The 16,528-nt window shown below is 39.3% G+C and overlaps 1 protein-coding gene across 2 annotated transcripts in view; it reads right to left on the reverse strand.

Moving 5' to 3' along the window:
• The window catches only part of Egf (epidermal growth factor), a 75,477-nt gene that overhangs the window by 47,100 nt on the left and 11,849 nt on the right, over positions 1–16,528 (reverse strand). For both annotated transcript variants that reach the window (XM_013505425.1, XM_005406183.2), the window contains exons 2-5: positions 16,120–16,319; positions 14,165–14,346; positions 13,527–13,754; positions 12,577–12,779 (exon numbers count right to left, since the gene is read on the reverse strand). In XM_013505425.1, coding sequence (XP_013360879.1) covers positions 12,577–12,779; positions 13,527–13,754; positions 14,165–14,346; positions 16,120–16,319 — 813 coding nt within the window. The remainder of the gene's footprint in view (positions 1–12,576; positions 12,780–13,526; positions 13,755–14,164; positions 14,347–16,119; positions 16,320–16,528) is intronic.

Below are 16,528 nucleotides of genomic sequence, written 5' to 3' on the forward strand. Positions count from 1 at the left end.
AGGACCCCGCTTGCCAGGGAGTCGGAGGTGGCATTGCTTAGGGGTCGCACGTCAGTACCACTTACCAGCTGCTTCATTCTGATATGTATTATATGTATAATATATATATTTAATATGTATAATATTTTAAAATTCTGAAAATGAATTGCCTAGGAATTTTTTTAAACTTCAAAGAGCATCTTGAGTACAATAGGTCGTCAGATCTATCTGATATAATCATTTAAAGGACATCATTTACACTCAACATATATATTTCTGTCTTGTCCACAGATTTCTGAAATATGGGGATATGGGTTATGAAATATCCCAGGGAAGTAACGTTTGCTCAGGGAAATTGGTGATTGGGTTGAATTACCTACAAGTGGGTTGAGTTAGGTAAATTGGGTGATTGAGTAATAATTATAGTAACTATAAGGGGGCACTTGGGTTACTTTATATTGAACAACAAATGAGTAATGTGGTACCCTCTTTTCCTTAGAGCCAAAATCTAGGGCTAAACTAGTAAACTAGCAAATATGCATTACTCTTTCCAGAAAGTTAACAAGCTTTTTGTCTCATCTGCTCCTTCATATTATTTGCCAATTATAACGATGAGGTCTGTGTACAGTGCTATGGAAAATACAGAGGTAAGCTCCTCTCTGACAGAACATGCATAGAATGCAGGTGGATATGGAGGCCAGAGATTTGGCGACAGGCAAAGGCTGAGGAAGAAGAAGGCTGGGGTACAGAGCCTGAAGTCAGGCATGGCTAAGATCCATGAGAGTCTGTGTATAAAGAGCAGTGCCCAGCAGCAGCACTGTGGTGGAAAATGGGAAAAGAATCAGCAAATGTCTTTCTCTCATTTCTTATAGAGATGTCTCCTCCAGCTGACTTTACCTATTTCCTTCCATTTTTACATACTGTCAAAAGACAAAATTTCAGCACACGTAGTTCAGTGCCCTCCTTTGGCTTCTATTTGCCATCCACAAATCAAGCAGTGTTTCACCTATAAATAGAGAGGTGCTATGCTGGCCATAGAACAGTGTGTTTCTATAAAGTAGCTTGACCAGGAACAAAGAAGCAGCATAATACAAAAAATGAATTGGTTCCCATCAGGTTACTTTCCTCATAAGGGATAAAGCAGGGAGGACTTCCTTACAGTCGGGGGGGAGAGGGTACTGCCCTCTTTGTGGATTTGGCTATCTTTTGTGTCCTGATTCCTCCAAATGAATCAACTTAGTTGAGGACTGGGGATGTGGAACTTCAGCATCAATGACTCCATAATAGTTTAGTTTGTTGGGGCCTAGTGTGGGGACCCAGGCTAAGTCAATGGCCTCTCATAAATTTGATTTTACATCACGAAGCACTTTCACATTAGAAATGATGTGTTTATTTTTATACTTTAAAAAAAACAATAAAACAAAAATACAAAAACCATAGGCACATCAGAATTTGTGACGGTAGGTGACATGATATATAGTGATGTATATAGACACACCCACTAATTCATAAAGGAAACCACCTGTAGGAAAATTCTGGGCATAAACAGATTCATGATGAAATACAAATGAGGGCTTTGCTTACATGCCTAGGTAATATTCATGACATTACCATTACTCTGCTATATCCCATTTGCAAAAATCAGTAAAGTAGGCTTCAAAATACGATCCTTGTTTTAGCAGGGCATTTCTTGGTAATGGTCCTGCTTCCTTAAGAACACCTATTTTACTGATGTATTTTGTGAAGTATTCTTTTTTTTGTTTTTTTTTTTTTTTCCGGTACCAGGAATCGAACTCACAACCTTCCACTTGCCAGGCAGGCGCTGTGCCTCTGAGCTAAATTCCCAGTCCCATTGTGAAGTATTCTTGAACCTGATGAATACAAGCTTCTATGACACAGGGAATGTGATACACATCCCCTGTGACACAGGGAATGTGATAATACAAAGTATATCCAATAGTATAAAATATATCCAATAAAGTGTGATCAATAGTATAAAGTAATGTGATAGTATATAGATGTAAACATTTTGCAGCAAATTCGAATCCCAGATCTGAAAACAAAATAAGCCAGGAGTGGTTATAGACTAAACACTTCCTTACCAATAACTGCTGTATTCCGTAGAAACATGTTTTTGCCTTATTGAAAATACCTCTAGTATATATGTCTCAGTAACTTTTTTCATCCCTAAGACACAGTAGCCATCCTTCACAAATTCAAGGAGGAAAAGTTTATTTTGATTCTTGTTTCAGTCTGTAGTCAGGGGCTCACAGGCAGGACAATGTGGCACAGGGCCTGGAAGAGGAGAGCTCCTCATAGCAGACAGGAATCAGGGGGTGAAAGGAGGAGCTGGGAAGGGAGATGTACCTGCAGTGACCCTACACTTCATCTTACCGGACCCTGCCTCCTGACAGTAAGTCAGATATAAGTCCCATAACCCAGTCACCTTCCAAAGCCCCTTCCTATGATAACATGAGGCTTTGGAGGACATTATAGATCTAAATCATAACAGTATGTCAACACCCAGAGAGCATGTTCCCAAGATGCTGACTTGGCAACTTAGGGAAAGACTCAGAAATCAGCTATTTTACAGATTTCTGAAGTGGTACTGATGCTGGGAGACTTCAAATTACACTTTGAGAAAGACTGGCTAAAGAGACCGTTCACTTTCATGTAGCCAGAAGTAGCTACTTTTAGCTCATCTGTGTTATTTCCTTAGTTACTTTGAACTTGTTTCTTCAGGTCTCTAGACAGAATTAAATGCAAAATCAATCTTGCCACCTCTCAATACAAAGTCAGTATTTCCCAATGAATCTCTTAAGATTTACATTGAATCTTTTGGATATTGATTTTAAAAAATGTATTCCTAGTCTATTCTAATTATGCATGTATAGGTTACATGATTTTCATGTTTCTGCATGCTTCACTTAAACTATCAAACTCTTATTCTATCCTGTTCTGTTATGTTCTGTTCTGTTCTGTTCCATTCCATTCCATCCATTCTGTTTCATCCCATCCCATTCTACTCCATTCTATATTTTTACAGTGCTGTGAATTGAACCCAGGGCCTCGTGCATACTAGGTAGGCACTATATCACCAAACTACATATGCAACTCCCAAATTTTATTTAGGCAAAATTAACAATGAAATAGCTCAAATTTAAAATTGAATGACTAAAATTAGAAACTTTTAAATTTATTGGTGACAAAATGCATTTACTTCAAATTATTTTTTAAAAAGCTTGTAATATTTTTAACTTTAATTTTTTTGGTTTTGTTTTTTTTTTAGCTTTGCAAATGACAGCCACAACAGAAATCTGAATTGTCTGTTATTGGCCTCTTCATAGAACCAAAATTCTACCACTTTTTCAGGTAACGAAAAACAGAGATTTTGCTCCCTATAAATATCCTTTACAAAAAAAATCTTTCCAATCCCAGCATGATAGATAATTCACCAGGATTAAGAATATTAAGTTTTGTATTGGTTCTCCCTTTTGTAACAAATTATTTTATCTCTTTGACCTTAATTTTCCTAATGCATGAAATGAAAGTGAGGAAGTAGATATTCTGATATCCCTCCCTTTTTAAAAAGTCCTAGGATTCCAAACAAAGTTAAATGTTTGGCATAAATTCCTCTAAATCCATCCCTCTGAAGATTCCAAAACCTTAATTAGGGCACATAATACGATATCAGGAAATAAAATTGAGTAGTAAAGAAAACAGTTTCTAGAATATAGAGAATGCCCTTGATCTTCCTGTTTATCCTGTTGTTTCTATCTCTGTCTACTACCTCTCACCTGGGCTTATGTGTGTTCTGATCATCCTCATTCTCATCCTCACTATTATCTCCAGCATCAGCATATAACATGTACATTTTCCCATTAAGTGATAAGCTTAATTGATATGGCACGTACTCTATTTTTAGCTTCAATATCCCCTGACATGGTGCCTTTCATGTCACAAGTGTCCACCAGATGCCTGGAATGTATGCAGAAAAAAAACCTGTGATCATGCCACCTGCACCCTTATTTGGTTTCTCCTTGAATTTCAAGTCAACCTTAGAGATTCAGTACGAACAGATCATCAGGTGGTGCTAGCCTAGAACTCTGTCCACTCTATCATCCTGCTGATGGTCTTAATGATACTTAATGATACACATCACTTCCCAGTTATGAATAAAAGCAGTAAATAATCACCCTTCTCCTCTGCATGATGGTGCTGATAGTGTGACCTGAATTCAGATGCTAAAGGCTTTAAAGGTCATTTGAGGAAATGGCAAAACATAGGATTGAGGGTTATAGTTTTGTTTAATCTTCTTAATCTTCTGCAGTTCTTTAGCTTCAAAATAGGCCAAAGCTAATGCTCAAAGTGCTGCTGCTGACCTCGGATAACACCCCTCCTCGGAGCCTGGCACAGGGGCTTAATTACCTTTGCGATCAATTAAAGCTCCTAATCATGGAGTTTACTGCCCACAGTGACTGTGCTTTCAGGCTCTGCCTGAGGAACTCACAGGCACTCATGAGCCTCCCTGCAGCTAAGGAGGTCTACAGCTGCAAATAAACATGTGGCATCCCCAATATTCAGCAAAAACAGTAAAAATTTGAGTAACGCTCTCCAAAGCATTTACATTATCAGATTTAGTTTTCATTACAAGCCCTTGAGCTATGCAGACCAAGTATTCTTTTTCATTTTACAGATTAGGAAGTTGTGTCTTACTGAGGATCACACGGCCTAGAAGGGGTAAAACTGGAACTCAATCCCAGCCTTCTGATCATGGCTCCATCTCCTTACCATGTATGTCTTTGTGGAAATGTGTGGGTGTATATATTCTTATGTGTATATATTTAAGTGTGATATATTTTTATATGCACATACAAATATTGTGGTGGGTTTTAAAGATTTCTATTTAAAACCCACAGACACATTTTCGTTTCATTTATCTATTATTCTTATTAATGACTTCTCAATAAGTAACTGCCTCAACTTCCTCAAAAAATTTCCTAATGTGCACAGATTAAAAGTTTGTTCTTCCCTGTTAACAGATATAGAAGGAATGAACATTCTGTGCTATTAGAATTCATAATTGCAGTTTTTGTAAATTCATCTAGGCAGAATTCAGCTACTTAGTATTCTTATCCATCTGAACCCCTTTAAGAATCAGAGAGAAAACAAACTAACACCCTCTATACAGTTAAAAAATAAATGCTTTCTACTCTTAAGAAGATCCCATCATGCCCACTTGGTCTTTTATAAGCTTCATGCCCATTTCTGGCAAGCGTGTTCTGCCAGTACATGAAGACAGAAAATACAAGGTGTCACACTGCTACTCCAAAAATTCTTCCCCAGAGAAATGATATATTTGATATGGAACAGTTCTTTATGTAAGAATTCCAGCTAGTGCATAAGGAATGATAGAATGTCATTCCTATGAGCCCCTAATTCTTAAAAATGGCTATAAGCAATGATAATCAATAGCTTCTAAAACTATTGGACAGAAGGCTGATGGGAAACTTAGATTGGGTGGACCCAGGTGATAATCCCTGACCCACCAACTATCTTGAACATCCCAAAAAGATGGAGAACTAGCCCCTATGTGTCTCCTAAGATGGTTCAATATGAAGCAAAGCACCACCTGCAGCATCACCCACAAAGCATTCTTGGAAACTCCTTCCTCTGATCAGGCTTCTGGACCTAAACTACCAGTTTATGGGAAATACAGAAGGCAGGCAAACATGTTAAATGACACGGTGGAGATAAAACCTGCAAAATCCAGAAAGTGGAAAATTCTACAGGACAAATTCTCTGGCTTTTTAAACAAATAAACAGCCAGAAAAAGCCTCAGATTAGAAAACAAACAGACGCCCCACAGAGAGGCATGTGGGAACCAGCAAGATGTGACAGCGGGCATGGAGACCAGAGCCATAGAACGACATCCAGAATCTCCCAGCACTTAAAGGCATTTCGCAGGACAACCAACAGGATCGGAGCAGAGCTGCGCGATAAACCAGCTCTGCTGGAACCAGTGCCCTGTGACACATATCCTTGTCAGTGTGTAATCAATGAAAAAAGATGATGTCAGGAAAATACAGAGATCCATGTTTTGCTAAAATTTCTGTGAAAACAACAGAGTTTTGTATGTTTAATTGGATCATTTTAAATTCTATGAAAAAAGACTCATCGTTCTAGGATGATTCTTTTCCCAAGGTTTTCAAATAACTAACATCTTACAATAGACTCTGCAGTAATGAGAAAATCAGAATGAATGACACCCTCTGCCTTCAGATTTAGCTCTACACTCATCATTTCCAGAAACAGTTACATTTCCTGCTGGAAGCTGTTATCCTTTATGAACTAACAGAATTAAAGAAATTCAACAGTATCTTTTGTACAGGATGAATATAAAGTCTAAGAGTTAATCATAGATACTCAATATTTCCCAGGCATGTGCTTCTTAAAATTCCCTTATAAGCTTAAAGATGGACTCTACCTTTGACAAATACAAAAGAGAGCCCCCCAAAATGGACCTTATAGAAAATAATATGTTAGCAGCAAACTAATTGCAAAATCTCCAGAAGCTGAACTTGAAATCTTGTTAAGTGTGTACATATAAGTTCCCACATTAGCTTGAGATACATGTACTAGCATAGGTATCAGGACGGCTAAGAGAGCTGACTAGTAGGTTTAACTGTGCCAAGAAAATTGTGAATTCATTCTGTGTACTCAGGAGAGAGAAAGAGAGGGAGAGGCAGAGGCAGAGGCAGAGGCAGAGATTGTATTTTTGAAATTGACAGAAATAAGATTTTTGGCTCCATGTTCTATACAAATTAAAGTATTTAACCACCAAGAGACAACAATATACCAAATGATAGGTTTTCCCAAAACAAGTAAGACACAACTAAGCTCTGAAATAATAGGTACAGTGGAAGTCCAGATGAGGAGGCAGCACAGTATCTGTCTACATGGATTCAAACCCCAAGTTCATTAGAGTAACCTTGAACCAGCTAGATGAGGTCAGTGAACTTCTGACTTTTTAAATCTATAAGATGGTACCAATAGACACGTCAAATGCATAGTGTTATAATGCAGTTGAGCTGAGCTAATGCAGTGAAAGCCTGGAATGGGAAATTCTGTAGAAAGTCAATAACCATGACTATGTCCAATAGCCAGAAAGGCAATGTTGTTAGATACTGCAGATCTTTAAAGCTGGTTCTTTATGATATACTTTAGGGGCAGGAATCCAAAGGATGTTTTTCTCATTTTTTTCCAACTTTTGTTTATTGATTCTCTCTAGACTCTAAGAGAGGCCTAGAGAGCTGTGCTTGCTGTCTTTGAGGGACTAAGGATGTTTAGGGAGACAGACAGTTGTGGCTAAGCATGCTCAGTGCCTTGTGATTTGGGAAATTCCCCAAGATTATAGTCTCTGGAACTCAGAGGCAACCGCACTGACTTCAGTATCAGGAAGCTGTTCCTGAAGAAGGTAACATAGGGCTATTTCTCAGAGGATGAAAAGATAGCCATCAAAGAGAAGGAAGAGCAGCCTAAGCCTGCTGCCAGCCCTGGCAGAGAGAGGAAGCCCACTTGGGGAAGGAAATCAAATTTTCCAGGATGCCTGCAACAGAGCATGTAACAGCACAGTGACACTGGAAGTGAGCAGAGGGCTTTGTGAGCCAGCAGCAGGAACTTCACTTCAATTATTGTTTGGAGCTAGGCAGAGGATGCTTGGGGCTCCTTGTTGAAGGCTTCTGTCCCTGTGGCATAGAAAACAGAGGCAGGGTAGCAGCCAGTAGGGCAGTGAGGAGGGATAGCTGTAGGATGAGGCACACATGCTTAGATTATAGAACTGTTAGGACTTGAAGACTGGTTTCGTGGGGTGGGGTGAGAGCGAGGAAGGAACAGGAGACTCCTAGGTTTCTGTCTTGGGGGATGGGGTAGCTAATGGGGGCCCTGAAGGGGGGCTGAGTGTTGTTAGCTCAGTTATTTCCTTTGAGCCTAAAGCACTTGCAAGAAATCCAAGTGGAGGTGCCCATAAAGCAAGTAATTATAAAGACTTGATTAGGACATTACTGCTGAGTCCAGGCACGGGCATTTGATGGACTCACTGCAGGACCATGAGCTAGGAGGTTGCAGACAGCAAGAGATGCTGTCCAAAGAAAAGACCAGCCAACTCTTCAGGAAACAGTCAGATGTCCAGAAAACACCCTGTGGGTAAAACTGGCTGTGCTCCTTCGACCTGGGATTCAGCAACCAGAGCATGAAAGTCCTCTAAAATCAGCCAGGCTGAAACCACAAACCAAGGACTTGCATAAACCAACAAATCAGTCTCCCTTGAAAAACTCTGCAGCCTGTCTTTGTAAGCTGCACCTTTGCCATAGGTAGACAGACAGTCTGCACAGGGCTGCTCCCTTTTGCATATTGTGAATAGGTCCTCAATGTTTTAAGTCAGTTTTCCCTGTGGCTTTATTCTGTAGCAGATCTTTATAACTTAACACTTATCATGCCTCACAGTCCCCTGCCCCATTTTTTTTAGCTTTTTAATTTTTTTGGTGCTAAGGACTGAACTCAGGGCTTCCTGCTTGCTAGACAAGCATTCTACCACTGAACTGAATCCCCAGCCCCCAGAGTTCCTTTTCTTAAAAAGAACTTTTTAAGAAGTTAAAAGAACTTTTTTTCTTAAAAAGAACTTTTTTAAGAAGTTGGTCTAGAGCTCAAACAAAACAAAAAGATCTAGGCTAGAAATAATGGATTAAGAGTCACATGGACTGCTGCACAGGACATAAATAGAAAAATGCCACAGGTTGAATGGCTCATAGAGAGTAACAAGCAGCTTAACTGTGAGAATGGTTATGAAAAAATTCTGCTTTAGAAAAAAAAAGAGAAAAACCGTTTAAACAGCTTGATCCCAGGATCTCTAAATCACTTTAGATGGGAAGGCACCCCACCCCCACCCCACTAAATCCCACAGGATTACAGTGTTGTAGAACACATTCTGATAAATAGCAGTTTAGGTGTTTTGCAAGGAGAAATAAGTGTATCAACATTATTTTAAAGTACTTGTATTTTATAACAAAAATAAGACCAATCAGATTGTAGATCGTCTCAGTTATCTCACTGAAGTAGTGTTATGGTTTCTATCTAGATGTCCTCCCAAAACCTCACGTGCTCATAGGTGGGTAGGGCTTTTGGGAGGCGATTGGATCATGGGAGTGTGATACTCAGTGGACTAATCCACCAATGTGTCTATAGCTGCATGTGATGTTGGAAGGTGGAGCCTGGTTGGAGGAGGTAGGTCACGGACCTGGAATGGTGAGTCTCCCTCCTCCTCCCTTGATCTCTCTCTGCTTCCTGCCACCACGCCATGAAGGTGCTCTTCCTCTGCCAGGCCCCTTTGCCATGCCTCCCTGCCTTGCAGCCAGCTGACTATGGACTGAAACCTCTACAAACTGCAAGCCAAAATAAACCTTTCCTCTTTTAAGTTGTAAGTGTTTGGCATTGTGTGTGAGTGATGAGAAAAGAAGAGCAATAGTTCCACTCTCAAATGCCTGATAAACCCAAGTGCTACTCTGCATCTTGCCACAGGAGCTGCCCTTGCAGGTTTAGCATACAGGAGAAACTAGGTCACCTCTACAGCAGCATGCCTTTCCATTGGAAGGTACCACGCACCCTGAGAGCCTGATGAAAGGTATACACTATCTCCCCAGGGGGACAATTACATATTGTCACCTAACCCATAAATCAATGAATTCACAGACCCCAAACCCCAGGTGAGTAATTCCTGCTCTCTAAGCCATTAAAGCAGCTTGAATCCAATTAATGATGGCCAAAATGACAAGACTTTTGGAGCCACAAGTCCTTCACACCTGGAGTGTATGGGGAATTCACCTGACTATGAGTAACTAGAGCCAGCCTCCAGCACCTGCTGTGTTCTAGATTTCAGGTGTGTGTGTCACTGCCTCTGCAACTAGCAGAGGCCTCTGGTCAAGTTCTATTCTTGGCCATATTGTCTGAGGCTGTTAGTGAATCATGATAAGTCTTCTTCTGAAATTCACGCTTTCAATGTTTCTGTTTGAATTCCTCTTTGAAAGGGAAAGAGTAATAGTGAAGACTCTGAAGACAGAATGTGTTTATGGTTGAAAGAACACAAATGAATAGGTGGATGATTAGGAATTTACCCCCAAATCCATCACTCACTATGCAATCCCAGGAAACTCCATTTCTTCAGCTTCCCAATTACAAAATGAGTACAGTAACCCCTACCCTTTCCTGTCCCACAACACTGCTTGCTGAGCCAATAAGTTGATATGCATGAGAACAATTTGGAAACCACAAGGTTACCATAAATACAAAAGAAGGTGGTGATGTTAGCTGACATCTATAGCTATTATGAATACAACTAATGAGGACTTATTCAAAGTGGCTGCTGCTACAGTTTTGTTGTATGTCGTTGCCCTCAATGAGTTGCGCGGGAAGGCAGCTTGCGTCATGGGTAGTATCCAGCAGTGTATCAGATTCAGGACCTTAATGTGTGACTGTGTTTGCTTTCGATTTTATAGTGTTGCTACCAGGTTATTGCAATTTAGTGTGGTGCTACTCCCGAAAGTTGAGTTGTTTCCCACAACTCATGCCACACATCCCAACAACTGTGTAAATCCAAGTGAATCAAATTTTAAAAATATCTTGTAACACCCAAGTAAATGCTTCTTCTGCTGGAGTTTGTTATTCTTTTCAGTTTCTCATTACCTGCATTAAAAGCATAGTCAATGCAGAAGTTAAAGAATAGTTTCTGGCTAGGTTTTTAAAGAAACCACATTTGAAAAAGCATTACCACTGCAATTATCTGCCTGAGGACATAAGGCATAAAAAAGGCGTTTCCCTCTTGACCCCAGTCTCCCTTCCACAAGCTCATGCCTGTCCTCTCAGTCAGCTCCGCAGTTCCCCTTAGAAACCACGTCCACGGCAGGTCTGAGCACCTGTATATCCTGATTGTGGCAGTATCCACAGCCGTTATAGCCTCACTGTCACTAAACCCTAACGGACTCCCAACAGAAGGAAGTGGCGGAAACAAATAATTCCACCTCTCTTTCTGCATTTCAGAGGTCTATTTGGGGAGGAAATTAAATACATTTTATAACTTTCCTGAAATAAAACTTTTATATACATCAAGGGGAGATGTCAGTGTAATACCAATTATGTGCCATAGAAGCCACACTGAGCAGCCTAACAACTACAAAGAATTTGAAAGCCTAGTTTAAAATAATTAGATGCCAGGAAGCTCAAACAGAGAAGACTACACTTGGAAGTAGAAACTACACTTTGGAACTCTGACTAGACTTAGTCAATCATTCATTCATTCATTTGACAGACACTTATTACCTGAAGTGCATTCATTTTCAAATAACTACTATACCTATTATGCTTAAAGACAAATAAATAAAGCAGACATGGTTGGTTTATAAGTGCACCCTGTAATAAGTTCAATCAAAGGTGTACTGAGAGAAATACAGGAGAGGGCCTGATATGCTGGGCTGACCAGAGAAGCTCTGTCAGCGTGCATAGTACTCAAGCTCAGAACGAAAGCGAAGCCAGGCTGAAAAAAAAGCAATTGCAAAACCCTAAAATCATGAGGAAGCTTGGCATGACTGAGGACCAGTAGGCAGCCTTGTCCTTGCCCGTAGGAAGAGAGAGAGCTACAGCAAGTTGGTTAAATATTGACAGGTCTGGTGATATGTTGGATTTCAGTCCAAATACAAAAGAAAGCTTTAAAGGATTTTAAGCAGAGGCATGAATGAATGAGATTTATTTAAAGGCAAGAGGGCAAAGTTGCCGCTGCAACAGGCCAGGCAGGAAAGGCTGGTTGTGTGGCCAGTGCTGGTGGCAGGAGAGGAAAGACGTGGACACTCGGTGTGTATTTAAGGAGCAGAATGGGAAGAATTTGGGAGCAGGTTGGAAACTGGGAGTGAAACAATAGGAGAAATCAAGGAGACCAGAATTTGCTGCCCCCAAATATGAAAGATTATGGAGCTGTAGACAATTTAGAAGAAGCAGATAAATGAACGTTCTCGGTCCTCTCTTTATTTGCCTAAGACAGAACGTGGGTTTACAAGGACAGAAGGTTCCCTGCCTTCCCTGTGCAGCAGAGAGGACAAAGATTAACAATTGAGGACCAACCTAGACCCTCCTTGTGTAGAGATGGCACCAGAGGAATCGACATTAACAAGCTCTGCGAATTAGCCTTTATCTGCCATTTATTTGCCTTTACCTAAGAGGCCACCAGGAAAGACTCAAAGTCCTTTCTCATTGTCTCATCACTTCTCTGAACACATCCTGCTCTTTGTGGATGATCTTATTTAAACTGGATTCAAAGCCACCTCTTTGAGGGTTCCTCATTCCCTGGTTGTCTCCTTTGCATAGATTAAATACATATGTTAACAGATTCCTCGTTGGTTTTCTTTGTTTATCTGTCTTTTGTTGCAGGAGTCTGTTCCAATAAAGAATTTAAAAGGATTGAATAAACAATTATTTTTCTTTCCCTCCAAAGCCTTATCCGGCTTGAGCAAGAAGACAGGTAGCGACAGTGTGCCAGGCCTTAAGGTGACTCACCAGAGTCCTGAGCGTTGTCACCTGCCTTGGGCTGTACAAGCGGATGCACCACTTTAAGTTCACCAGGTGGTATGAATGATGGCTTGAGGTTAATTCTAACCATATCCTTCCCAGTGTGTCTGCTGGCTATCCAAATTGCCGTCTTTTTCCATGTTGAATAGAAGATACGGTCACCAAAAAGGGACATTGCAAAGAAACTGTGCCTAAAAAAAGATAGTAAATAAAAAGAAAACCCATAAAAGAATGGCAGACCATTTGTTCCTGGAATTATTAAAGTTTTACTTCATTTCCATTTATTGTAAAGTTTAATCACCTACCTATTTTTACTGAGTTTCATGTAGGTTTAGGAACATGTTTTGTAAATTTCTACTTCTGTCATCATTATCTAAACTAATGCAATATAGTTTCTAGCTCCAGATTATTTCTCACTCTTTTGTTAATCATCATGTAAGCATGATGAAAATGGGGGAGAAAACAGAAACAAGATAAGAGTAGATTTCTGGTTTTATCTATTTCACACTTGGCTAATTTCTACCTTTTTCATAAGTTAGTAAGTCAGTTACTGGCATGCCAGCAAGTCAAATGAGAGATAGGTGTTGTGCAAAATAAGATATACTAATTCCAAAAAGAACTATGACCAACATCTGGGAATTCATTATATGTCAGATATTTTTGCTATTATTACTTGCATTTATTTACTTAGTCTTTGCAGTAACTCCAAGAAACATGCACTATTATTATTCTCACCCTAACAAAAACTAAGGATAAGTTATGTTAACATTTCCAAAATCACTCACCTAATCATTGGTAAATCTGGAACTGAAATTCAAGTCTTTTGGATCACAAAATTCCATGTGCTACATGGCCACACCAGTGCAGTTGACAAAATTAATTTATCCCACATACCTCAAGTGACAACTGTTTCATTTTACACAGAAACTTAAACTTACTGTGCTGGATGTTTGATAAGCTGGATAGAACCTCCATCATAATCACAGGAACAAATATGAGAATTGCTTCCTTCTCTATTTTCCTGAATCCAAAAGAGACGTTTATCGAGCACATCCAGTGACATAGCTATTATTTTTGCTGATGTCATGAACAGGGTCTTCACTTCTACACCACTGAGATCTGCTCTGTGAAGGCTGCTGGCCACCTCTGAAGACCAAAATATAAATCTGAGGGAAGACACATCACACAGACCCAGAACCGAATGAATGGATAGTCATGGAAATGACAGACCCTTCCAATATCCCAGCAGCCCCAACTCCTGCACAGGAAGAGTTTGACTATTTTAATGAAAATTCAATTCAACAAGTATGTATTGGCTATTATGGAAATTCTACGTGATTTCCAGTGAGAAGAATTATGCTTCTATTGCAAAAGAAAAAATCATGGTTAGTTATCTGTTGTATAGGGAGCCTTCCTGAGGTCAAACGCAGGCAGTGGTCCCAATGAACATGATCTTTGTATACTCTAAAGGTCTTGGTCTCAGGGATATGGTCTCTTTGACTTTAAAATGTTATGTTTCTAGGAATCTTCATTAGATTTGAAATGTATTTCACTGTCTGAAAACAGCAGAATTTACCTTTCAACTGGATCAACTGCTATATTTGCAGGCTGTTTTAAGGTGCTTAAAAGAATGTGGGAATTGTTTCCTTTCATATCTGTTACTGTAATGATTCCTTCCTGTTGATTTGACCAAATAACTTCTTCATTTATCCAATTTATCGCCATTCCAGAAACATTTTTCTCTATATTGCACACTTTCTGTAAAATCAAATTTTGAAACTATTAATATTTCCTCATTTACAACAAAGTATTTCATTGTTGTGTAGAAAGAGTCTATTCTTTTTACATATAACATTTTCATATGTATTCCTAGAAGTACTTAAATGATAAATTAGTCATAGTCAGCAGTATTAACCCCCTGCTACCATCACCCTTATGATGATTCTGGCCATGGTATTCATGTCATAGCTCTGAACCTGAAAAGTTATCCTATACAGTATTAAAATTAGGCTGTCAAACATAATTACTACTTTCAACTCTAGTAACTGTAGGATTTTTATGCTGCCTTAAAATTAGTTTATTTGCTTTCACTTTGTATTGGAATCGTATGGATCTGCACGTGAACTCAATTCTAAGCTTTGCCAGCCTCTAGCAAGATTCCCTAGGAGTTTAAGCATAGAGCTATGCAGTGGGTGGATTTTTTGTTAAGGAGTTCATTTTTCTCTGGCTCCTCCTCTTCCATCAGGCCCCTTCCTTTCTAGAGCTCGGTGCCCTCACAATGACCAGAACAGCAGAACTCTCTTGTGTACTGGGGTTGCTCTACATTCCAAACAAAGCAATCCAACCCATCTATTTCAACAGTTGCTAATTATTTCTATATTTGTTCTCCCAGATAAATTGTTTACATTTTAACAGTTGCCATTTACAAACAATGTTTTAACTCAAAGGAGGGAATACAATGGTGGACTTTTAGGCATCAGGTCCATCTTTTCCAAATGACTTGACATAAATTCACAACTGTTTACAGTTTTCTTGTTCTGTGATCAGAAGCCCTCCGGATTCTCAGACTTAAGATTCTGAAACTACTCTACCAGTTGCTTGGGGAATAATGAGTAGCCATATTTAAAAGTGAGATTAGCAAGTATTAGAGATGTGATAAAACAGATTAACACCTAATTGAAACTTTTAAGAATAAATGGAGGGAGAAAGATCAGGTTAAAAAAAAAAACAGTAAGAACTTTGTGTCAGGGAGTAAATGCTTAAGGTTGCTCTAATCACATGCTGTCTGTAATCCAAAATAGAGGGAGAGCATTCCTCCTGGGGCTCATTTAAGAGTGCTGCCAGTTTAAAAGAAAGATTAAGGATCCTTTGTATATACTTAAAGTACAATACTTTATATCTGTCATCTTCTTCACTTTCTATTCCAAAGTACAAACACCTTGAGAATAAAAAGGAAAAAATTTTCTTCCTGAATGTCAGGTGGTTATTTTTTCCCTAAATGACAGAGACTTTTATACAGATAAGACAGGGTTTCTCAGCCTCAGTATGGAGACATGTTAGACTGGATCCTTCTTTATCATGGGGCTGTCCTACATAGTGTAGGGTGTTTAAAGCATCTGGGCCTTTACCCATTGCCTGTCCTCCTATCTCAGCCAGCTGTGACGATCAAAATGTCTCCAGACATTGCCAAATATGCTTCCATCCCTGAAGGGGGTGCAAAACACCCTCTAGTTGAAAACCCGTGAGGTAGAAAATACTCATGCAGATAATTTATTCATAACTAACCTAAGAAACTTAGATATTTTCAAAATTACATTAATGTCCTCATGTTCTCCTTTTGGGGGCTTATCATATCAGTTTGTGAATTTATTCAATAAGATGGCACCACAAAGGCAGATTAAACTCCTAATTTGGCAAATTCTCATTTAAAATGTAATGTATTTTCAATTATCTGTACATTAAGAATTCAATACATCATATTGACCAGCCTATACCTAAATCCCTCAAATACCACGGGTGATGGTAGTTTACCTCTTGCCTTGACCCATTCAGAAAAACTCGTTGCAGAAGTTTTGTTTCTAAATCTACCCAGTAGATTCTTTCCTCTTTGTAATGAAAATCCATGATCACTGAGACACCAGCATCCTCCACCAATTGCTCATGATTGGTTCCTTCCGGGTCAATCCTAAAGATGCTGTTTCCATGGGTGAAAATTAAGAAAGGTGCAGGACCTGAGCAGGAAGAAAGAAACCAAAGTGTAATATCTTTGATGACATTTTGTCCGATCTAGATGAAATACTTCACAATGACCACCAACACAGGCAAAATCAATATTTAATTCCTGGTTCTGTATTTTAGTAAAAATTATTGTATAGAGAGAGAATAAAGAGTTCTTGTAGATGTTCAGTTAATTTTGCAAAACATCTCCACAAATTGAGTG

The sequence above is a fragment of the Chinchilla lanigera genome, unplaced genomic scaffold (genome assembly GCF_000276665.1).
Source record: "Chinchilla lanigera isolate Chin_1 unplaced genomic scaffold, ChiLan1.0 scaffold00095, whole genome shotgun sequence".
In the NCBI taxonomy this organism is placed as follows: Eukaryota; Metazoa; Chordata; class Mammalia; order Rodentia; family Chinchillidae; genus Chinchilla; species Chinchilla lanigera.